Raw genomic sequence first — 23,935 nt, forward strand, 5'->3', positions numbered from 1 at the left:
GTGTGTGTGCATTTTTAAGGCTTTTATTTATTACTATAGGACCTTTGACACATGAGGTACATAGTGAAAGCAAGAAGGCAAGCCCTTAATTCAGGTAAATTTGAACCAGGTTCCGATCTGGCATATACATAGTGGTCAGTTTGCATAGAATTCACAGCAGTATGAAAGCTAACTTTCAGTGATGGAGAAGATTTACAAGTGAGGCATAGCAGCTATAATTAGATTAAATCATCTGTAGCTGAGGTTTTGAAAAACAGAATAATCTTTTAGGTGGGGATTCCTATAGTACTTATTGTTCTTTAACACAATTGTGTGAAGTGATGGTTTCTGTTACCACTACATAGGCATTTGGGGTGATTTCTATTCTTTTTCTTTGCTTTCTCAATATTTTAAAGCTTCTGCTGTTATTATCAACTAGTTGCTTTTATCGTCTTTCAAATGGGCACCAAAATGAAACAAAAGCCTGGAAATTACCATCAGGGAAATATTTTGGAAAACCCCAATCATAATAGAGGGAGGAGTTTTATCATGCTCCATCACGGATTTGATTCTTAGTACAGCCAGTACAAAGCAAGTCTGACTTGAGAAGGAAGGTTTGAAAAATATTGCTCCTATTGGTCCTGAAAACCAAGATTAATATTATTCTGCATCTTGGAACTGGCTGTATGTTAGCTTGAAAACCCTTACCCATAATGTCATGATGCAAAAGCAACCTAATTTAAAGAATGGCATGATAACAGGTTGACTTTCCACTAAATCTAGCAACCTTCTAACAAAAAACAAACAAACAAACAGAAAATACAAAACTAAAAACAAAACAAAAAAGAAAAAACTTAGAAACCGCTACATTCCACATGGCAAATCACTGCATGACATATTCTGAAGGCCGGTGTTCTAAATGTTACCATATATTCTGTTAAAATGTGTCCTACCTGTTATTATGTGCTATTTATTTTACCAAAATAATTTTTTCTGCTTGTATTTCATATGGAACAGCTATTCCTGAATTTTTTGGAGTTCATCCAGGTGCATGATACAAGCCACAGTGCATGCACTTTGAGCTTCCCCAAATACTGCCCTCAATAACTGAGGGAAAAGTAATTGTCACTACTGTTGCTTCAGCTGTGTTAGTCATGGAAGGTTTTCATTCCCCTAGGGACACACAGCAGGGTTGATTAGAGTAACATTGTTTGTGAATTCAGAAAACATATTGCAGCAGCCTAGTGCTACGTATCAGTAGTTAGTTTTCAACTGTCTGACAATTTCATTTTTCGTTTTAAGTACTTTCAATTGTATTTAGTTGGGTTCTAGTGTTTCAAATTAAAAGCCCCACTTCCCTCTGCTCCCAAAAACGTCATATATATATATTTAAAAAAAAAAAAGCAAACTGAGATCAGAACTCCCACTGACCCTATTACATTGTTTTAAAGCAACTTCCTAGCAAAGTCTGATTTTCTTGGCAGTCATTCATAATTCTGAAGTCCTTAGAAAGGAAGATAAATATATGTGGGGGTTTTTTGGTTTTTTTTTTTAATATATATTTTCTTCTGTCCATCTATAACGTATTTTGATTAAAGGTCAGATGTTAAGATCAGAGCCTAAGTACAGGTAATTCTAATTTTATAAATATTACAGCATAAATGAAATGAGGATTTTTATTTTTTTTTTTATCTGAAGAACAGCAAGCTCTGGGCTTTGATAAGTGAGAATTCCTCTCATTTCCAGTCAAATGTTTCATATTTCCTTTACTTAAGTAGGTTTTGATTTCAGATAATTATAGCGTCTGATAATGTGATACTTTTTAGTTGGGATGCTTTGAGGAAGTTTCTTGGCTGGAACGTTATATAAATTTATGTGCTACAGTATTTACCACTATTTGTGGTGAATTGTGCATTCTGCATGGGGTTTGACTTTTTTTTTTAAAAAATGTGGTTTTTCACTACTGAAAGAATATTTACAGTAAAGTAATGCAAGCTAAAGGAGGAAGTCATACATCAAGTATAGGGGCATAATATTCTTAGCAAATAAGGAAATTATTTAAAGCACTGCAAGATGAACTTGGCCCGTTATGTGCAGTGTTCCTCTTCCACTGAAGGACAGCTGTTGGCTGTCACTGTAAGTTGGACAGTGAACTCCACAGAAATGCTGCTGATGTGGCAAATGATCTGTTCCTAGGGCACATTTTGCTGGAGTATGCTATAGTATTGCATTTCTGGCTTGAGAGCAATGGGTCCAGGTGGTCAACTTTGTCAGGACAATAAATTGATGTTCTTTCTTCTCTGTCCTGGAGGAAGTGGGGAGAAGGGAAGATGGTCTTCCTTCCAAAGGATATTTGCCTTTGCCATAGTGATAGAAAAAGCTGATGAATAAATTACCCTGAAAAACAAAACAGATGGTTCAGAAAACTTATGGCAAAGGAAAAAACAATGAAAATATTGTAAATGTCAGGACTCTGGTTGCCATTTCGTAAACAAACTTCTTCCTATTTTTGTACAGTTTACTTGGATTTCCTGTTTCTTTCTTTATCCCACGTGCAACATTGGGATTTTTAAAAGAACTGAAGGCATAGAAAGGTATCAGCTATGGTGTATTTGGAGAAGGTGAAAATTTTCTGCTAAAATTTAGAAACGTTTAAAGAGTAAGATGATAAGTGCCAGTTTTCTCCTATGAAGAGAATGAGAAGAAACACATCAGGAAAAAACTGATTTTTTACTGCGTGCATTAGAGATTTACTATTTTGTATGTTTCTTTTGAAACCTCTTTGTATTTTGAAATCAGCTTTGACGTATTTTCAAGTTGTGTTGCAAAGATGAGTTCTGGTCTTTAGATAAAGATGTTTATTCTTTGTAATTAACTTCGCAAACTTTTGTACTATGGCAAAGAACCTTCGGAACAGTATCCATGCTTTATGCTTGAGCCCCAGGCTGAATGTCCTGTCCTAGCAGGAGGTCACTTCTAAAGTACTTAAGAGCCTTGTCCCTCGTGACTTTAGTAACACAGATCCTTAGTAGCAAAGTAGGTCTTTAGGTTTTCAGTCATTCCAGTTTCTAGTGGCAGTTAATGTGATGCTTTCAATTTTATTAAATCAGTGGGTAAGTTGTTATACATGTGAAGGGGACAATGCAGTCTAGTGGTATTTCTGGAGGAGAAACCCACGGGAGTCTAGTGGGTTTTAGATTAGGCCAGCATGAAGACTAAAGTAAGGTGACATGCTTAACTTAAAGAAATCTTAACCTTTGGAGGTGGATACCAACAAGCAGCTTGGTATCAGCATGTAGTAAAAAGTGGACGGGGAAGCTACACAATGGAGGCAGCCAAAATGTTGTAGCAGGACTGTGAGATGGCCTTGGAGTAACACATAAGCAGCAGCTAGCAGACAGCAACAGCCAGTCTGCAGTGCAAAAGTTTGACAGAGTCCCTGTGCAAAATTGGGGTGCTCAGAAAAGCTCATCTGATGAAGTTCAGTGGTATTCTAGATCCACTAGATCTAGAGGAATGGCAGATTGTTTTGCAGTTGCACAGAGAACAAGACATTTTGCAGTAGCAGTGCAGAGGAGAGCTATATAAAGCAGCAGAGTTGGTTTTAGAGTGGCAGAACAGAGGAAGTGATTCCTGAGTTCTAAATTAATAGTAATATTAATTAATTATATTTTTCTACACTGTCCAGGGTAAGCCTTTTCAAAGGCTTCAGACTTTTAGAATATATACCAGAAGACGTATTTCTCGATCTCTTAGACATTTTTCAAATTTCTCTCCACATGCTCATAGATTTTTCCTTGTATTGAATTATGCTCTCAAAAACATAGACTTAAATGCATAGAAACCATCTCTCTTTGAATGCTTGTATAAGCAGGTCTATCACTTGTGCTTCCCTCATTCTCTCATCTTTTCTGCTTTTTGACACTGTCAGAGATGAGATTCTGGCCTGATAAAATTCTGACTGCTCCACTAGAGGTGTTTATATATTCCAATAAAAATCTAAGTTTGATAAACCAAAGCCTCAGTTACTTATCAAAGTCTGGATTTTCTGTCCTGGTAAAACTACACTGATGAGCACATTCAAACAGGGTATCAATTCAGAAATACTGTAAATGGGGGAGGGAGGATGAGCGAGATTTGGTGTACTACCTATCCTCTGGTCTACTTTCCATAATTCTTACACTCAGAGAAATTAACTGGAAAAATCCTCTTTCTTTTACAAAAGTAGACCTTTATGTCAAAAGTTTTCTGTAGAGTTGCATTTCTTTTTCTATATTATGGGGAAGATCTCAAGTGTATAGTTCTAAATATAAGGAGGAAAGAGCTACAGAAGAATTTATGGATGAAAAAGGTTCCTTTTGGTATAAGACGAAAAGTGTAATCTCCAACCTAAGACATCATGTGTTTTATAATACATGAAAGTAAAAATAAGAGAATAAGAATATCCTCTGTATTGTATTGCATTTTATTTTATCTGAACTGTATGTGGCAGCACTCTTTGTCCTTCCATTTCAACTACTTAAGATGACAAAACATTTTTTCTAAAACGTGGCAGATACTGAAGACTGTTTTAGGAAGAGCTTTTCCCTTAATATCCCTTTCCTGTGTTCCATTTTTTCTCTGTTTCTTGTTCTTTTATCTATTTGCATTATTTACTGCACTTTGTGGAGCAACTCTAAGTGATTCCTAAGCAGAAAGCTGGGGATTGCCAGGAAATATTTCAAGTTTTAGATTAAAAAGGACTTAAAGTGTTTGTAAGAGTTTGTTTCACTACTCTTTCAAATAACTTCCCACTCATTGTGTGGATCATGGAAATTTTACAAGCGGTGGCAAAGTCTGGCATTCATAAATATGTTGAATAGTAAATTTCTCTGAGAAGAGCATGTGAAATTTTTCTCTGTGGAAAGCTCTATTACATTGACAGGAATGGTAGATTTCATTCCTCTTTGGCAGCACAATTTTAAAGCTGCCTTGGGCTCCTGGGCACTTATTCCATATTCATTTGGGAAACATAAAGCTGCTCTCATTGTGACTGAACACTTCTCTGTGTTGTAAACCCATATATGACAGTGCAGGTTATATTCACTTTCACTCCAAGCTCTTGAAATTCCATGTACTTGAGAGAGCTCTCTGAATAATGTAGATATTTGTCTTGTGAGAGACAACAAGCAATTACAGCTAAGATAAAACTTTAAGTTCTCTGTCACATATCAAGTTAAGCTTCCATAGCGTTTCACCTTCAATGACCTTAAACAATAGCTATGAAATTGTTACAACTGGTATAACTTGGTTATTATGAGATTAACAAGAAATTACAGATCACTTCTTGCTTTTATTTATGTTCTATTTCTTCTAATTAGATCCTGCCAGGATTTCCAGTTATTCACAGTGGTTTGCTTTATACCTGTGTGCCAGAAAAACTTCCTAGTCAAGTCCAGTAGAGAGTTCTGTCTGTCTGCCAAAGAACTGAGCTTGATTGTCTGAGATTTCATTGTCTAAAAAAGCATGAGAAGGATGAACTTAATCTTAAATGGCATACTCTACAAACTGAAACTAACTTAAAGAATTAAAGAAATTTTTCAACTCATCTTGTATTCATCTTTATAAGTTGTTGTCTCAATTAATGGACTTTTCCAACACTACTGTCCAATCCTTTTGATAACTTAATGTCATAGTTTGAATTAAAATTGTAATATGATAAAGTAGTAGGCACTAGTAAGTATTGCAGATTAATTTAGCTATTGCTTCTCCCCAGAAATGGATTTTAAAACGCAGTTTACTTTTCAACCTTTCCATTCATTCTTGTAGTTATTCTGTACTGTAGACTCCACCTGAAAAATTTTCTTCCTTTCTGTTAAATGTAAAAACCTTCTAATTACCTATTTAAATATTTATGCATTAATTTTTAAATTAATGTATTGTATATAAAATACTAGTTTAATAAATAAAATTTGAAGAATAAAAGGAAACAATTTTTTCTTAAACTGTCTGAGATCCTAAATTGGAAATAGAATATATTTACTACATTCAAACACATTTTCTGAAACAATAAGCTGTATCAGGATGTATATGCTGACCTTGGAGATAACCGGAACATCTCTTCATGCTACAAAACTAAATGCGGTCTTGGCAGAAGACACCTGAAAGTGCAAGAAAAGAAAAGTCAGCAGATGGATCTTGGCACCATTACAGATGAATCAGTGTAATAAAAGTTAATAATAAATCATATAAAAGCTGATAGTTTTATATCAAACCCTATATATCAAGAATACAGAACTATTAGACAGTGTTTCTATACAGTGTGAGACTTTTGTATCATTCATCCAAATAATTTAGAAAAATGTGTGCAAGATAGCTCTTAATGAATTCACGTTTGGATATGTCCCTGGATGTTTCTGTGCCTAAATGGTAATGGTCTTGCAGATACTAAGTCACCATGGTACTTGGTAGCCTGTATTTTGAAAGACATTACAGAGGTAAGACTCATCTCAAACTCATGAGCCTACCAGAAATTAAGTGGATTTGGTCCTTGATCCATAAAAGGATTCAGCACCACATGTGCAGTATTTACATGTCTTCATTTACTTTTAGGAACTGTGTTCTGCACAGAAATATTTTGTTTCTCATTAGGATATCCCAGTTTCCAAGTCAAATCCCTAGCAGTAGCTGCACATTCATCTGAGAGTGAATTTACTATAGTGAATTTACTCAGCAAGTAGAGAGCCATAGCTAGAAAAACGTGTTAGAGCTTTTGTCTGGAGCTGAGCTGTTGGAAGAGGCGTACTAGTATCTGTTCCTCATGCTGTGGAGGTAATTATAGTCAGTAATTAAGTCAATAGAGGTAAAATTTATTCAACCAAAAGGGCCATTATACCATCTGTTCCTTATGCATTGGTATTCACATATAATCCTAGGAGATTTCAGGAGGAATCCTTGGCTAAGAAGCATGAGAATGCTGAAAGTCACTCATTGCTCAAGCTAGTTCAGAGCAGACCTTTATCCTGCCTGACAGCAGTTTCAAACACACATCACATTTCTGAGGTTGTCCCTCTTATCAGTAGAGGGTAACATGATGTATGACAGAGGGTGACACAGCTATGACAATCATTCTTGCTCAGTGGTCTGTATCAGACAAGACAGATTGGGGCTTTGATGCCTACCCAAATAATGGTCTTGAAAGGGGAAATAAATCCCAGCAACTCAAATCTTTCTTACCTTTCCTTGTGCAATGGAGGTAAAAATCAATTAATTCATTCTTGTTTCTACTTGGAGGGTCATTTTCTTTAGAACGATCAGTCCACTTCCAGAGAGGGAAAAGATAAAAGAAAGATTTCTTTGTGTCCTTTTAAAAAAAGTTTTTAAAAATTGAGCAATCCTTGTAATCCTCACCCACATGGAAGATTTAAAAATTATGATTATTAAATCATGCAAGGTTAAGTAATTTAATTCCTTTTGGAATTCCTTTCTGGACAAAGATGACATTTATATAACACAGTGTAGAAAAAATAACATCTTGACAGGTAAACATAGCTCTTCAGAATATGAATCATTGTAAGAGAATAAAGAATATAGTCTGTTATAGATGAATGGAAAGATAATCAATTAGCAGCAATGCAATTGTCAATAGCCTGTCTAGGAGAATCCACGTTCTGCATTTGTTCCAGACTTTGCTCTCATCATTCTCCTTTGTCTCTCTGGGTCCACAGGGACATACATGTACCTCATGACTGAAGAGCAGGAAGGAGATGGAAAATAGCAAGTGGCTGATCTCCATTTTCCCATAGTCAAGGATCTACAAGTGCCATGGAAAGCAGCTTCTGGTAAGTAATAACAAAGCTCAGTCAAAAGGTTCACCACCATTTTCTTGACTGACTTCATCTGATCGTGTGAAATGCTGCCCTTAATGAGGTACACAACTGTATTTAGTGGTATTTGAATTTTATGTAGAGTGTTGGGGAAATTAAGTAAATTACTTGTATTCCTTGTTAAATATTTTCAGCCGACTTTATCTTGCCATATCCCAGGTCCTAACCAGTATCTGCACTTGGACCCAAATCCCATTTTACTTATTCGCTCAGACCATTTTTAATAATTTTTTTCTGAAAAGCTAAAATTCCAGTAAGACAAAATTATTTTGTTGTATCTCAGTATATTTGGCTCAAAAGAAGAGCAGATCTGAACTCTCACTTTAAAATTCCCAAAGATATTTTGAATACTCCATAGCTTGTATTTGAATTTGGCTCTCGATATACACAGGAGAGTATTTCAAAAGGAAGCTTTTTTTTACATATGTCTCTATAAAGTCAATAGAATCTCAGCTACCCAGACTAACAAAGATTGATTTACAGGATGGTACTTGGCACTCTAACTACATGGATTTCAAGGTTATTCAACCGTACCGCTAAGTTCTTACTACCATTTCCATCATCACTAAATTCATACTTTCCTTCTTTTAGAAATAAGATTTGGAATTTCCACAGCTTGTATTTTGCCAGCAACAAGAGACTAAGATAATAAGCAGGGACTTTTTTCTGTAGTGGCTTCTGTTTATTTTGTAGTTTAACTGTTTGTTCATTCTGTTAACTGAAACAGAAAATGCCTCTGAATAGAAGAAAATAAGAAATTAACTATTTTATAGTCTATACAAAGTTATCATATTCCTGTATTATTTCATCTGGCATCTTTCATGGATTCTTGATGCCTTCAGACTAACCAGAGGCAGTGTCATAGTTGGGGAGCTGGTGCCTGAGAAAAATAATGAAGGAAGTAGAGCTATTTATTTTATATACAGTATTACAGAAATTCCAGAAAAGGTAAAGAAGCAGATGATAAAACTTTCTTAAGTTGTTTCTTTTTTCACTTTTTTTCAATAGATGACAAGTTAGATGTGGAGTACAATTTTAAGGTGTGATGTGGGTTACAGGGTAATGCGTTGGTGTTCTTTTTGTAGCTAGGAACAAAGTTACAATTCCTGAAAGAGATACAATCCTTTAAATAGATCTGCATGTAGGTCTCATCCTTCCCATCCAGAGATGAAAATTATAGGGAGTCAGTGATGTGCTCCTCCCCCTCTTGGGGGCTATACAGAGGTTTGTAACGTTGTCAGGTGATGGAGAAAGAAGATAGAGAGGGAAGATCAGGGAAGTTCTGCAGAACAAAAAGCCAGTAGGCACTGAGGAAGGAAAGACATCATGTAACCTGCATAGCAGGCTGTTGAATTTGCTAAGAACTGAAAGTTTTGGGTCTGGCAGATCATTAGCTGCTGTATAAGCCATATAGGCAGCAATATTCATGTATGTCCTCCAGGTTCCTGGGTTTTTTCAGTTACTTGATGAAGTATTACCATATTAAAGGTGTTCCTTGTTCCTTCTTTGCAGATACGTTTTCCCTCTGAGTATAGTTCTCATTTGAGTTACAGCATGGTACTCTTATTCTTTAGGTATGATCACAGGGTGGAGGTATCAGAAATTCTTTGCATAGGTTCTTCATCCACCTGCTTCCATAAAGCATCAGAAACACTGTAAGAGGCTTTCTTATACTCAGATGTCCAGTGTACATCCCAAGGAGATCTACCATGAGATGGGTGAGGGCTGCAGTTTGAGTAGGGGACCTAAGTATGAACTTGCTCTAATACCTCTATGGTCTGAGGCTGAAGAATTGTTGTGTCAGATTTAGGTGCATTTTCTCAGCTGAGCTCTATGCCTTCCACAGAAGGATTCTGTCCTCTCAAGCTGATGGGTCACAAGATGCTTAGCAACACAAGTTGCATGTTTTTGTGTTGTGGCCCTGTATAGAAGCTCCAGCACTGTGTATTTTTAGCAGAAATCGCAAACAGTGGCTCTAGTTGCAGACATTCTGATAAAATCCCATGAGGTGTTTTACTGCTGACACAGGAAACGAAATGTTGAATTACATGAGTTTTCTTCTACATTTTTTCAAAACAGAAGGATTATCCCTCTTCCCCTAGGTCTTTGTCCATAAATCATAAAACCAGTGGTGACGGTTTTAACAGATGCAATTCTGTGTGTTTCAACTTTCCTCTAGTAGCTTCCATGAGACAGTGCAGTACATTAAAAAGGCAGGAAGTGAATTAGAATGATTGGATAACTAACATGTTGCCTAGCATGCAATTTGTTCAAATAATTGACCAAAGTATCAAGAACTTGTGATCTCTTTCATCTAGAGGAAATTAATTGATCTTCATCATATAGGTATTTAGCAGGGTTGTAGGAGTATGAGTTGAAGCAACTGCTTAGCACAGGACTGAAATGTTTCTCTTCATACATTTCCGAAAAGTCTGAATCAAGTTTCAGTTTCCTGCAGGACATTTGTGTTTTCTGGTGCCAGGCCAAAAATGATGTGTTCAGTATTTCCAAACTCCCCTCTGAGACAAATCATTATTTTATCTTTGTTTATGCATCAAAGCCTGACAAAAGTCTCTTGATTACCAGATGTATTGGAAAACATATTTACAGATGAGTGCTTAATTCTTTTAGTCTTTTGCCTTCAGCAAAACACTTGTTTTTGTAACACTTGTTACATTCCATTACATCATTATGCTCTGCATGCTTCAGATTTCTTCCAGTAGATCCTATAATACTTGATCTCACTATGAATTTAGATGCATCCTCTATTTTTTATCTCTAGTGTCTTCTTCTGTGCTACTGGAATAAAAAATTAGATTATCTGAACTCTTGAAGTCAACTGCTAAAACTTTTCAGCTGATTTCTATTTGTTTTCAGACAGAACAGCCAGTTCTGAAAATAAGCAAACTTGATACACATTTTCCTATTTGCAGATTGGTGCTGAGGATAGTAGGAGCAACTGTGAAGTACATATTCTTGTTAAAATACACAGAAGATAACATGTGAAGTTGGGTAAAGAGCAAGTTCTAATAAATTCTTACATTTTTTGGCAGGTCTATCTATACTTCATTTAATAATATTTGTAGGCTAATCCTGCTCTTATCTGTACTAATGAGTTAAATTTGTCTGATCATTCAGTACATTAGCCCCTGTGGTAGGGATCCAATTGCAGTAAATTTAGTGGCAGCTATCCAATTTAATTTACTGAGACCAGTTATTTCCTATTTCATGTTATCTGATGAAGGACTTGGTTACAATTTTTCCAGCATGAGGATATGACCTCCTTTGTTTATAGTTTTTTGTACCTAGAAATAGACGTCCCAGAAATGGGGAAATTTTGCCTTTTCTCCTTCAGCTTAGCCTGTAACTATTTAATCATTCAAAGTAGAAGTTTAATTTTTTGCAACTCTGCCTGTGATTTAAAGGTATTATTTGCACTTAACAAAGAGAGCAAAGTTTTCTTCAACAAACCCATTTTCTTTGTCGTAAAATCACATTTCTGTAGATGTTACCTGGTCCAGCTACATTTTTAGTTTCTGGATTTGATAACAGTATTTCCATAACACTATGCCTGCATTACCTGAGTTACGAGATTTTGTTTAGTTTTGTTTTTTTTCCTCCTCCTCTAGTAGAAACAAAACAAAAGAAAAGATTACTATAATAAAATAGTATAGGGGAACCCACTGTGGCTGTTTCAGTGAATCTCAGCTTTAATGACTTTTGGTTAGGCATTGCTAAGTGCTTCAGATTTCCCTGTTTAATTGTATTCTGGATTATTCTTCAGTTGACTTGTTTAGTGTTTCCACTTTTCTGAATATTTTTGTAATTATTAATGAAGACATACTTTCTGCCTGAGATCACAATTTTATCTTCCCACAATCTTTTTATGTTTACGAACTTATAATCAGCATATGAAAAAAGTGGATGATGATTCTTTTTTAACCTAGTGTAAGGTCTTTGAAAGGGTCATAAATGCATTCATTACAATGTGCTTTGGTGTTTCTGTAACATCTTATACTGTCCAGCTATTCTTTGCTGACAGTGCAAATGTAGGGGCAGCTGTAGTCAGGGAACTAGCAGAAAACTAGCAAAAAAAAGTTCCTGAAGAAGAAATGCTGCCTGTAGTCCAGCAGAAACCTTATATCCTCTGATATTACTCACCTAAACATGGTGTTTTGGAGCTAGCATTAGGCTAATAATTGTAAAATCTGCTTAACTCAAAAAATATTAGGTTGTGGTGCCAGCTTTTCAGCAATAAAATTTCTTTAGCAGTTACAGCATCACTTCAACCTTTTTTTTTCCAAGTTATTACTCATTTACTACATATGTGAATCTGTGCTGCATAGAAAATATACTATATTGTCACAATATTTCATAGGCATCAAATGACCAGACTATTACATACCAAATGATTTGCCAGAGATATTTTTAAAACATACATTTTTTGGTTTTAATTTTTTTCTGCTTTTATTTACTTATTCCTAATTGACCAACATGAACTGCTCAAGTAGCTGAATAAATACACAGCTAACATTTGGAAACCTTTCTCCATTCCTTGCATTCCTGGTATTTCCCAATTGAAAATGAAACACAGAAAATGTTATTTTAATTTTTTTGTAACATTGTGTCCATGTTAGCCAGTAATTGTTGTCCTCAGAAATATTCCAAATTGGATTTGTAATAACCACCACAAACAAACTCTAAAAATTATATTAGACTTGTATTATCAGCTGCTAGATTTCCATTTTTCATAAACAGGATGTAAGGGATCGGAGAGGCATTATCAGTAACGTAATGAGTATCAGTAGTATCAGGGAAGAGGGACATTTTACAGTAATTTTTAAAGTGGAATTGGAAAAATTAATTTTTTCCCAAACACGACGAGCCTGATTCAAGGTGATTAAGTTAGATCTCCAGGCTTCTGTTACCTGACTGCGTTTTACCAGGTCAGATCTTGTCTGGGTTATCCAGTCAGAGCCGCCTCTCGCAGGGCCCCGCGCCCCTGGGACCGGAGGCAGCAGAGGGCGCCGGGCACCCGGCACTGCCCGGCACTGCCCGCCCGGGAGCCCTTCGAGCTCTTTCTCCTCCTCTTCCTCCCTGCTCTGGGACTCCGGGACCGGGGATTTCCCACTCGAGGAGAGCCTTAAAAAAGAGCAAGCTGGCTCGCTTCAGATAAGCTGGCTCGCTTCAGAAGAGCAGCAGGCTCTCACTGTGCTTCTGCTTCACAGAAAATAGCAAGGCTTTTGGGTTTACATTTTTTACCCAGTGACAGCAATTACAAATGTTAAAACAGATGGGAAGAGCAAGCCAAGCTGTGCTAATAATTCTGTGTGTGTTGATGACTGGTAAGTTGCAGGGGGGCTGTTGTTTGCTTTATTTGTTAATTTTGTTAAGTGTAAACACTCCTACAATTTACTGTTTGATCTTTATTTCTCTTTGTTCTAGCTACAACTATCAATCAAGTAGTTAAGTTAAAATGTCTTTTTTTTTACATTTACTTTGATCTTTTCTGTGCTCTGCAATGACACAGTCACTTTCTTTCTGAGTTTCCTAAAAGACAGTTTAGGAGACAACTTCAATGTATCACTGCATGTTTGATTTTCCCTGAAAATATCAGTGATAATTGGTTCTAAATGTCCTGTTGAAACTGATCCTGCAGTTGTCCTTGTTATCTTACTTATCACTCCTCCCCCCAAAATGTTGTAAAGTTTTAGGACCAGATCCACCTGAGAGAAAAAAATATATTTTACTGATGCATTTATTTTCACTTACAGCATTTGGTTTATGCCACTTTATGCATGAAAACTGTCTTTTAGAGTCATCTGAGCCTGTATTATGTTTCACAGAGGTAGCAATATTTACAAGGTGTTTTAGAGTTGTAAACCATTGCATCAGATTAACCTCCAAACATGTGTAAATAAACTTGCAAAGTAATGACTTCATGACACAGTAGAAATAACAAGAAAGGAGAAAATAAATATTGAGAATGCTGCTGAGTTTTTGTATGTTCTCCCTATTCTAGTTAAATCTTTTGAGATGGAGATTATACCTGCTAACAGGATTGTTGCACAAATTGGAGAAACACGCATACTCACATGCAATACTACTGGGTGTGCATCACCAAGATTTTCCTGGAGAACACAGATGGACAATCCCCTTGGAGGAACAGTGAACAACCATAGGACATACTCTACCTTAACTATGAATCCAGTTAGCATTGTGAATTCTCATGATTATCTGTGTACTGTCTTCTGTGGTGAGAAAGAGAAAAAAGAGAAGAGTATCAAAGTTGAACTTTACTGTAAGTAATAATGTAAAATTCTCTTTAGCTAGTACACTTTCTTAAAAAATAAATATCTGGGTTTAGATATCATGGTTGATAGTTAACTGACAATGCTAGGATAATGAATCTGCAATAGTTCAGCATAAATATTCTTTACCTGTCTGTTCAAGACTCTTTCTGAGCCCCTTTTTGCTTACCTTTCTGCACTGAAAGTAATACATACTGGTCATATGTGTTCTTGTTCTTGGTACTACTTGAAAGCCAAAACACAATCTTCCCAAAACATTTTTAGAGCTGGAAAAAAACACAACCACTATGGCCAAGGCAGATATACCTGAGAAATGTGGAAGTGCAGAGTACCTAATCAACTAATCAACTACCTTTGCAGTTTGCAAGGGAATATTTTAGATGTCTAAGCCTACCAGCACAGAAAACTGGATACCACCAATATATGGATTACTCTGAATGTCTAAATTTAGGCAACAGTATCACTGCCTACATGGCTTGTGGGATCTTATCAGATAGCTTCTGCTTTTATTTCAATAATTGTACAAATATAACCAGTCTTAGTGTACGAACTGCATATAAAAGGCCTGTGTGTCTTCATAGCAAGATATGTCTCATAATAAAATTAGTATAACATCATGTTCTGAATGCCTCTCAATTGAAGATGTTTGATGTCTGGATTTTGCTCTTTTGTTGAACCTAAAGCTTGGCTCTGCTAGTCTAAAGAAATTAATTTTATTGTTTTAGCATTCCCCACTGATCCTATCATTGAGATCAGCCCATCCTTAGTTGCTGGAGAACAAGTCACTGTCACCTGTAAAATTCCTGATGTCTATCCTTCTCATCACCTGGAAGTACTCCTAAAGAAAGAGGAACATGTTCTTCATGAGGAAAACTTTTTTCAAGATGACAGCACAAATACAGAGTCCAAAACTGTGACATATTCATTTAATCTCACAGCTGAGGATATTGGGAAAGAGATTACCTGTGTGGCCAAGTTACCAATTCCTAGTATGGACTTTGAACCCAAAGAAAGAGTAATTTCTCAGAAACTGAATGCAAACTGTAAGTGTTTTTATTCTGGGGCTTTTACACCAAGTACTGTTTAATGTTGAGCTTCATAGAATGGGTCTACAAAGTGTGCTATAAATATGTATAAACTGCAATTCTTATCTACGTTATTTTTGTAGCTAAATTAATTGAATTCTGCTGTAATCAGGTACAGTCAATGAGTCATTAAAATACCCACTGTTGTTCATGACAGAAGTTATGCAATGCTTTAATAACTCCTTGCTCACTCTCTTACCTTAGGCACCAGTGCTCAGTCAGAAAGTAAAGAAGAGAAATTACAGGATGCAGATAAATAATTGTTTTTAAAATTGCCATTATATGCTTGGCAGTTCCAAGTTTATAGTCCTAAATAACATGGAGTCAAATGTGAGACTGAACACGGCAAGCTTTTGTCAAGTCTGGAAAAAAACTGTTTCACTGTTTTACTGGAATATAATTTTTTTTTTTGGTTGGTTGGTTGGTTGGTATTGTGTGAAATAAACCTCTCAAGAAGCTACTGTTAAAGATGTGTCTGTCATTCTTCATTAACTTACTGATCTTATCTCTCTTTTGTTTTCTTCTAGTTGGTCCACAAAATACTACCATTACAGCATCTCCAAGCAATTCACTAATGGAAGGAGAGCATTTAAAACTCACTTGTGTGACTGAGAGTAATCCACCACCACACACATTCTGGAGAAAACAGTTAGCTGGTGACAACATTCAACATCTGATAGAAAACAATGTCCTTTCTATTCCTCATGCCCATTTCACTGATTCAGGACAGTACATCTGTGAAGTAATTAATCTGGCAACTAATAAAACAGAGAAAGCAACTGTGGATATTTTTGTACAAGGTACAAGCCTGCTTGAATTTAGCTTTTATTATCCAGTAGTCAACTGGCAGATGCTTGTTGGATTGGAGGATGCCAAAACACTGAAAGTCAGGAAATTACAGGCCCTTCTTTGTCACATATTCAAGATTTAGCTTTCAATTTACTGCTGCTCTTCATGGGATGTGATTTTCATTTGTATGCTTAATTTTCAGCTAATTCTCTGTACTTCTGTTATACATGCACACCTCTATACTATACCTGCTATTCAGCATTCAAAATGATAAAAAAATCTGAGAATGTAAGGGGGTACACTGCTAGTTCCTTGAAATGCTCATGTACATAGGAATTTCACAAGGATTTTGCACAACAAAACTGAACAGATCCTTGAGTGAGCAATTCCTGCTTTCTTAAAACCCTCTCCATCTTTAATACTTTTCTATTAGTAAAACAGCCTTTTCTTTTGTCATGCAGGTGCTCCAAACATTGCAGAACTCTCAATTGAACCTTCTACAACTGTTCAAGAAGGAGAAAATGTTTCTATACAATGTTTTGCTGAGAGTAACCCTCCTTCCAAGATTATTTTAAGGAGAAAATCTGACAGTGCAGACATGGGGCCTTACAGTGAAGGAGGAACTCTCCTTCTGCCATCTGTGACATTCCTAAATGGAGGAGTCTATGAATGTGTAGCAGAAAATAAGTTTGGGAAAAGCACAAAGGAAATAACACTTAATGTGGAATGTAAGTATGTGTAATGTTTTCTCAATCATTTAAGATTAGTTAATTCTCTACTTCAGTGACAAATGTACTCATCAAACTAGACAAAACCCTGTGAGTAAAAAAACAAACAAAAAAAATGGCTTAATCCTCTGCTCTTTCCCAAATCAAAAACCAGTGCTGGTGCGCAAAACAAAGACATTAAATCTTTAATGTAATGACAGTCCTAAGTCAGGATCTGAATGAGCAAGAAACTGATCTACCTTCTTAATATTCTTAGAAGAAAGGAAATGTTCTTGGTTAGAACATTTAGGCTATAAGAGTTTGTATGGAAGGTCTGATACTTTGTGCTCTGCGTATTCTGAGAATGAAATATAATTAACTTTGGGAAGGGGACAACCTGGCATCCAGTAGGATATGTTGGATCCATCTTTAAAATATCCAGTTATGATTAAGTACAGAATTTTTCCTTTCAGATGGACCGAAAAATACAACAATTTCAGCTATACCTGCTACTGTTGTTAAAGAAGGAGATACTGTGATGATGAAATGTACTAGTTCTGGAAATCCAGTTCCAGTGATCTCTTGGAAGAAAATGAAGGCCACCGGAGAGTCTGTAAAAATTTTTCAAGGTGCAACCTTAACTATACAGAACATAAAAAGTGCAGATCTGGGGCTTTATGAATGTGAAGCTTATAACCACTTTGGTAAAGAAGAAAAAGCTGTGAAATTACTTGTTCAAGGTTAGTAAAACAAGACAGAACATAAAAGTGTTTTTTTATATGTGTTAGATCCAGATCTCATTCTGTGAAGGATGGAGGATTTCCATCTTTGATTTCAGTAGACTCAAAAGGTGGCCCTAATGTCTTTAAGTCATTTAGGAAGCTTTAAACAAAGATGAAGAGCTAAAGGGTGAAATCTGCCTTAGTACAGATAACTCATGCAAAGTTGTTCTGTCAGTCGACCTTCCATCACCCCTTTCAATTGGCAAATGTATTCAGTGAGGCAAAGAACCCATGCACTGCCAATATTTTGTTCCAAACAGGTCTCAGTGGAGGATCCAGATCCCTGCATGGAAAAGGTTCAAAGTACATGCTGAATCTTTTCTGTGGGGGGGGACTCTGTTACAGTCCTTCATCTCTCCTTTAAGTTATGACTCTCAATCCTGCTCTTGAAAGCTGCATTTAAGCCATACCAAATGTCGATTCCTCCAACCTACATGTAATGGTAGTTTCATTTTCAGTAGTGAGAAGACTTCTCTACTTTAGCCCTGTTTATTGCATGGCATAGGGATCAGTTCTGCTGCTAATTCATCTATCTTCCTTATTCCTATTTTTGTAGCTGCACCAAAAAATACATTTTCAGTTTTCCCTTCAAGTGCAGTTATTGGAGGAGAAAGTGTTACTGTCCTTTGCACATCTGCAGATGCCACACCTGTTCAGAGTAATCCATGAAAGAGAATAGTTGATGGAAGTCACAACCCCTGAGACAGTAGATGGCAAATATACCATAGACAGGGTGCAGCTAAAGGACACAGGGTCATAGGAATGCATAACATTAATGAATTGGGAGAGCATTCTTAGCATTTAGTATTTCATATCAAAGGTTAGTTAAAATAACTATGATATAGAGTTTTTTTAGACAGACAGAATGCCATACCTTCACTTAAATTCCATTATGAATACTTTAAAGAAACTAAGACAAGTTGCAGAAATTCTTGTCATACATGGAAGGATCTTAGTGCTAGTGAAAACTTCTGTTGAAAACAGCAGATGCACAAAATAATTGGTGTTTCAATTTTTTTCATTGTTCCACTTCCACCTTCAAAACAGGATATAAAATTGTGGAACCTAGTGGAAAAAATACTATTCTAGGACTCCTTCCTTTGCCCTCTTTATTTCTCTTCTGTTAAAACAGGGCATCAACCTCTGCGTCTGTTGGTCTGTGTCCTTTCATGAACTCAAATGAATTAACAGCGAATTTAAAATAAGAAAAGGAAAGGCTCCATGAAGTGTAAAAAATATTCAACATACTCCATCAATTGATAAATTATTCTATATCAGCTACTGTTGACTACAGTGAGTGAAGGACAGCTAGTGACAGACTGGTATTTAAAGTTATGTGCTCAAATATTATAGTGAGTCTATTATCTGGGTTAGTAGTTTGTTTGTACAAACTGCTGCTGGTAACTCCTGAGTTCTTTATTTCTGCTTGTTGCCAAATCCTTCCTTGCGTTCCTTTTCAGTTCCTCAAGAAGTATTACCATGTTAGCATATCCATCAGAAAATGTTAAAGAAGGAGAAAATGATACTATTGCATATAGCACATACAGTAACACACCATCACAAATGGTCCTGAAAAAGTCCATCAAGAGAAAGAAGAAATTATTCTGCCATCAGTTGATGGAACCTTTATACTCTACACTGTCACAAAAAATGATAGTTGCAGATAGTTGCCTCGTGTTTTCAATGAATCTGGAATCAACATTGAAGTGATTGAGATACCTGTTGTAGGAAAGCAGAACTATTGCCTTAAACTTTGTTCATACTTTCTAAATAACTTTGTGCCAAGGTGAGCACAACTAGTTCATGGCTAATCCTTGCATAACAATACTTTTAAACTAGAAAACCCTCTAAAACTCAGCCAAGTAATAAAACAGCTGACAGGAATAATCTGTACTTTCTCTGTGGATGCTATTGCTTCTGTTACCTGAGTTGGTGTGGTAGCTGTAAGGATGGGGCCAGAAAAAAGTAGGTCCTGGCCACATTTCTGTCAACATGCATGAATAGCGGGACTAATCCAGAGAAAGATATCTAAGACTGGGCTTTATAATCATGGTCTTCTCCTGAAGCATTGTTTACAGGAAGTAGAAATGTCCCTGGATGTTTCCTTTGTGAAATATATGATATTCCTTTTGCATTCTTCATGAACTCCATGGCATTCTTTATTGCAGGTGATAGCAAATGAGACTGAACTTGCATAGAAAATTCAAGACAGTGTCTAGGAATTAGCATGCAGTTACTAAAGAAAAAAAACCATAAGGAGGACATTTTGAAATGTGCTTTGTGCATGAAAACACAAATAACTGTTCCTAATGAAGGTCATTAACAGCACTGCTCTTATAGTAATATTCACCTATCTGTTTCAATCAAAATCAAACTTTTACATGACTTTTTTTCTCCCTTTGTCTCCATTTTCAGGAAGACTGGAAAAACCTGATCAAATGATACCATTGATTATTGCATTCTCTGGTGTAGCAGCAATAGCAGTGCCTGTAGTTGTAATTTTGATCTACGTGTCAAGAAAAGCAAAGATAAATGGATCCTACAGTCTTGTAAAAGCACTCAGGCTGAAAGTGTAATAAGTCTAAGCAATGTTATTTGTTGTTGTGACTGATTCTACTTTTCTATAACATATGGTAGCAAACAAGTGACTTCAGGACACCACTATCTCATAGCAAATGGCTTAATTTTTTCAAGTTTTGATACATGTTTCAGTATTTAATTTGAAGGGAAAGCTAGAGTCCTATTCTAGAAATTGGTAAATCACTTCTGTGTTGAAGCACACTGAACAGAGTTCCTTGGAGAACTAGGCTTGTACATAGTGTACAGTTTGTGTTAAAAATATGTTCAACTGAATATCAGTTTCTAAAATTGCAGTTTTACTGCAACTGTACAGAGAAATGTGGTTAGTTCAAATATATAAATCTGAATTACTTGAGCTGATCAGATGATATTTTATTTTGTATTACTCTACAGAGTGAGTGCTTTTAATATAATTTGTCTGCTTGTGATAATGTTTGGAAAATGTTCTCTTTTCACTCATATTGTCATGAACTCTGTACCTCTAATGAAGTTACACAATCACTGGACTATGCATTTCTAATTAACTTAAATGAATTTAAGATCTCAAGGGTCATTTGTGAAAAGTTTTATTTATCGGAATTTGTCTGGGATCGTATTCTTGTTAGTTTTAGAGCAGCTGAGGTATTTTTTTAGGGTTTAGTCATTCTCATATCAGGATTCTGTTAGTTCATGATGAGCCAAATCAGACTCTTCCTTTAGAATATAAACTGTCAATAAATATGCTTTATGGATTTCCACTGCAAAATAAAACTACCAGTATATTTCTTGACTAAATCCCCCAGTGATTCTTCCTTAAGATTATATCATAATATGTGTTCCTATGGAAGAAACCAGTGAAAACTATTATCCTTAGCAACACCAGATCTGAGTGTCATGGGAAGGCCCTAGCTAGAAAGGCACAAGCAAGACAGGCAGCAAACTAAAGACTTAGCTAGGAAGGGGAGGAATACCTGTGCAGCCCCAGCAATGTTATTGAGTTGTTGCCTGAAGAAATGCCCTTCCCAAGCTGCTCACTGTGAAAAACTAAACCATTCCCCTGATGACTTTCTTTTTAATAGACAGACAGTGCCTGGATGCTTTACCCTGGTCAACATCGCTTTTCACTGCATGATATCTCCAGTGTTGGAAAAATGGCCATGAAAATAGTGGGCTTTCTGTGCGGAGGCAAAAATGAAGGGGAAGGAGAGATGGAGTTTGGTGGTATTCTTTCTTACATCCCTCCTCTGGGATGTAAGCATCCCTCCTCTGGCTAGCAGTGCTGCTTTGACTCATCTGGTTGTTTAGCACTGAAGGCAAGGTTGTGGGAGGTGCAGGCACTGTTGCTAAGATACTGAAATACCTCTGGTCTCAGCAGTCCTGAGACACTGTACTGGACACAAGAAGGTGGTCTTGGCTCCCCCAGATTAACACACAAGGGCAAGCAGATGTATGTGGAAACAAAATCTTTAAATCACACAAGGTTAACTTCCCCCAACAGCAATATAAATGCAGATGTCTCTTGGTAGCTAGCTGTGGGATGTGGCAGTGGTGAAGATCTCTCTTATCTTTTGGATAGGATGCTCAGTAGTGTTTTGTGCACAGTAAATCTGCATGCAGGGTCCTGTGCTTATCTACAGTTGGAAAGGGAGGCTTGGAAGGCAGAGGTGTAGCAGAAAAATGGGAGATCAGTGTGGACTTGGCTCGGAGGAATGTGAGCAGGCAGTAGGAGGGTGAAGAAAAGATTGAAGACAGAGGAGGAGGAGAGCTTTGACAGGCCCATGACATAAATTTCTTGGAGGCAGTGCCAGGCAGATTTACTCAGAATAATGGCAGGCCTGTCTCAGTATTGTCTTGTGAACAAACCAGAAAGCATGATTTTTCCACTGTTCAAAACTTTGCTGCACACACATTTTACCTACTGGATACAGTTCTGGTTAACTCTATTGTAAGAAGGATAGTTAGAAAAGACAGAAAAAAAGGAATGGAAAACAAGAAAATGAAAATGTTTGGGACTTTCTGGTATGCAGAAAGAATTCTGAAGGAGGAGGAGCTGTGACTGAGGTTTTCTATTCTGACAAGGCAGTTGATGGCAAACCACAGATGCAGAATTGGTGTTGCTAAATCGTGCAATGTCAGAAGTGCAGGGCATGCAAACTAAGGAGAAAGGTTTAACAAAACCAGTAGAAAGTACTTCTTTATACAGTGAAGGGGGGAACTACTGGAAGCTGCTGAAGAAGGTTGTGAAGGATAACAGTGTGAATTGACTCAGCAGGAGAATGAAAAAAATCATAGGCTAAAGTCCCATAAACAAATACTACATGGAACGGGCAGAAATATAGTGTCTGACATCCCTAATCCAATGGCCACTGATGCTGAAAAGTCCTCAGAATACTGCAGAAAGTCCCAGGCTTGCATGCTCTGCTGAAATAGTGTCTCCCACTGCTGAAGACATACTGGGGTAACTGGTGATACCAGTAAAATATGTCTTGCCTTCTTGTGCCTTGCTGAGTGGTCTTGGACTAGGGCTACTTGAAAAAGGGGCTTAGCAGTTGCTGTGCTGTTTTTTCTTCCCCCATATTCCCATAGAAGGAATAAAAAGACCGAAGATGAGTGGAAGAGAAACAGGAGTTATCTTGCAACATCGCTTTGGTGCTTTTTTAAGTGTTTCCTGGAAATTCCTCCATGGGTTCCCAGTATCCTCTCTGCTTTTGTTTTTGCCAGTTTTTGTGATACAGATACAGATCTTAATCTTTACATGGCTTGTCTGCCCCTTCAGGATCTCTGTTGAGTCATTTAAGTCAATAGGAGTTAGCCTGTTTTTTTAACAGGGGAATTTTTTCAGACAGAAACACTAAGTGAACAGAAACAGCTTGTAGTACTTACCGTAGAGGAAGCTGCACTTGTGTGGGCAGTAAGTTTCCTTTCAACTGAGTCACAGAAAAGGACCTTGCCAGGGGATTTCCTCGCCTGATTCTCGGTGTTTCCCAGGACACTTAATGAGTTGAGCAGAAGCCTGTCCTATGGAAGTTAAAAGCTTGTAGCCAGATAACTTCTCTTTTTATTGAAAATTACAGAAGGATGGTTATTTCTCCTTGTGCTACTTCTCATCAAGCAGAGTACAGAGCTTCCTGTCTGGCAAAAATGTGTGAACAAGCACTTTCAGAGAGGGTCGGAGATGCCTGGAGGTCTACGTAAGAGTCCCTGCCCTTATACCAAGAACATGTTCTGTAGAGCAAAGGTCTGTGACAGGGCCACTCAGGTTTTCTGTACAAAGTCACCTCACAGGTTTTAGAGCTGCATTCTCCCCTGTCTGGGCCTCTGCAACACCAGTTGCCCTTGTGTCCTCAGAGCAGGGGTTTATCCCAGCATTACTAAGGGGCAGTGCTAATGCTATAGTCAGCCTGGATTTAAAAAAAGTAATTGCAAAACCTCACTCCCTGCAGCTAGCTGTGAATGCACTATACATTTAAAAATGTAAAGCTTAAAATGAAGAAGATACACTTTTTTTTTAACTTCTCAAAGAGTGCTTTCAAACTATTTTGTAGGTAGGGAACAGTTGATATATCCTGTGACAGAGGCACTGTTACCTGCTGGAGGCCCTGTGTTTGTAGGGGCTGGCTCCCCCTGGCTCCAGGGACTAGCCAAGCCTGGTCATGTTAAGGCCAAATGATGATCTGGTGTCTCTGGCTGTGAAAGGCCATTCAGCTTCATCATCTTGCTGCTGTGCTGGACCACGTAATTTCTCTGAGCAGAGGGTGACCCTAATAAGGATTGTGATTTTAACTGGAAATTCCTCATAACTGGGGAGTATTGTTCCTTGGCAATTAGATGTGCTTTTCTGTTGTGTATTCATGGACT

The 23,935-nt window shown here is 37.0% G+C and overlaps 1 protein-coding gene and 1 long non-coding RNA gene across 3 annotated transcripts in view; one reads left to right on the forward strand and one right to left on the reverse strand.

The window, feature by feature from the left end:
* Positions 1–20,843, forward strand: part of VCAM1 (vascular cell adhesion molecule 1) — a 37,351-nt gene extending 16,508 nt beyond the window's left edge. Inside the window, exons 2-8 of one of the 2 annotated variants that reach the window (XM_030455661.1) lie at positions 7,686–7,799; positions 13,867–14,145; positions 14,881–15,198; positions 15,768–16,040; positions 16,491–16,757; positions 17,210–17,476; positions 19,934–20,843. In XM_030455661.1, coding sequence (XP_030311521.1) covers positions 13,881–14,145; positions 14,881–15,198; positions 15,768–16,040; positions 16,491–16,757; positions 17,210–17,476; positions 19,934–20,094 — 1,551 coding nt within the window. In that variant the 5' untranslated portion in view covers positions 7,686–7,799; positions 13,867–13,880 and the 3' untranslated portion in view covers positions 20,095–20,843. Of the gene's footprint in view, positions 1–7,685; positions 7,800–12,839; positions 13,190–13,866; positions 14,146–14,880; positions 15,199–15,767; positions 16,041–16,490; positions 16,758–17,209; positions 17,477–19,933 lie in introns of those variants that run through there. The other variant, XM_030455660.1, reaches the window with a different exon arrangement.
* Positions 1,759–12,907, reverse strand: LOC115598692. Its single transcript, XR_003987832.1, has 4 exons — positions 12,773–12,907; positions 7,195–7,279; positions 6,057–6,119; positions 1,759–2,359 (listed from the first exon to the last, which is right to left on the reverse strand). It is a non-coding gene; the product is annotated as an uncharacterized LOC115598692 (long non-coding RNA).
* Positions 20,844–23,935: the final 3,092 nt, after the last annotated feature.

This window comes from Calypte anna, chromosome 8, assembly GCF_003957555.1.
Source record: "Calypte anna isolate BGI_N300 chromosome 8, bCalAnn1_v1.p, whole genome shotgun sequence".
Classification (NCBI taxonomy): domain Eukaryota; kingdom Metazoa; phylum Chordata; class Aves; order Apodiformes; family Trochilidae; genus Calypte; species Calypte anna.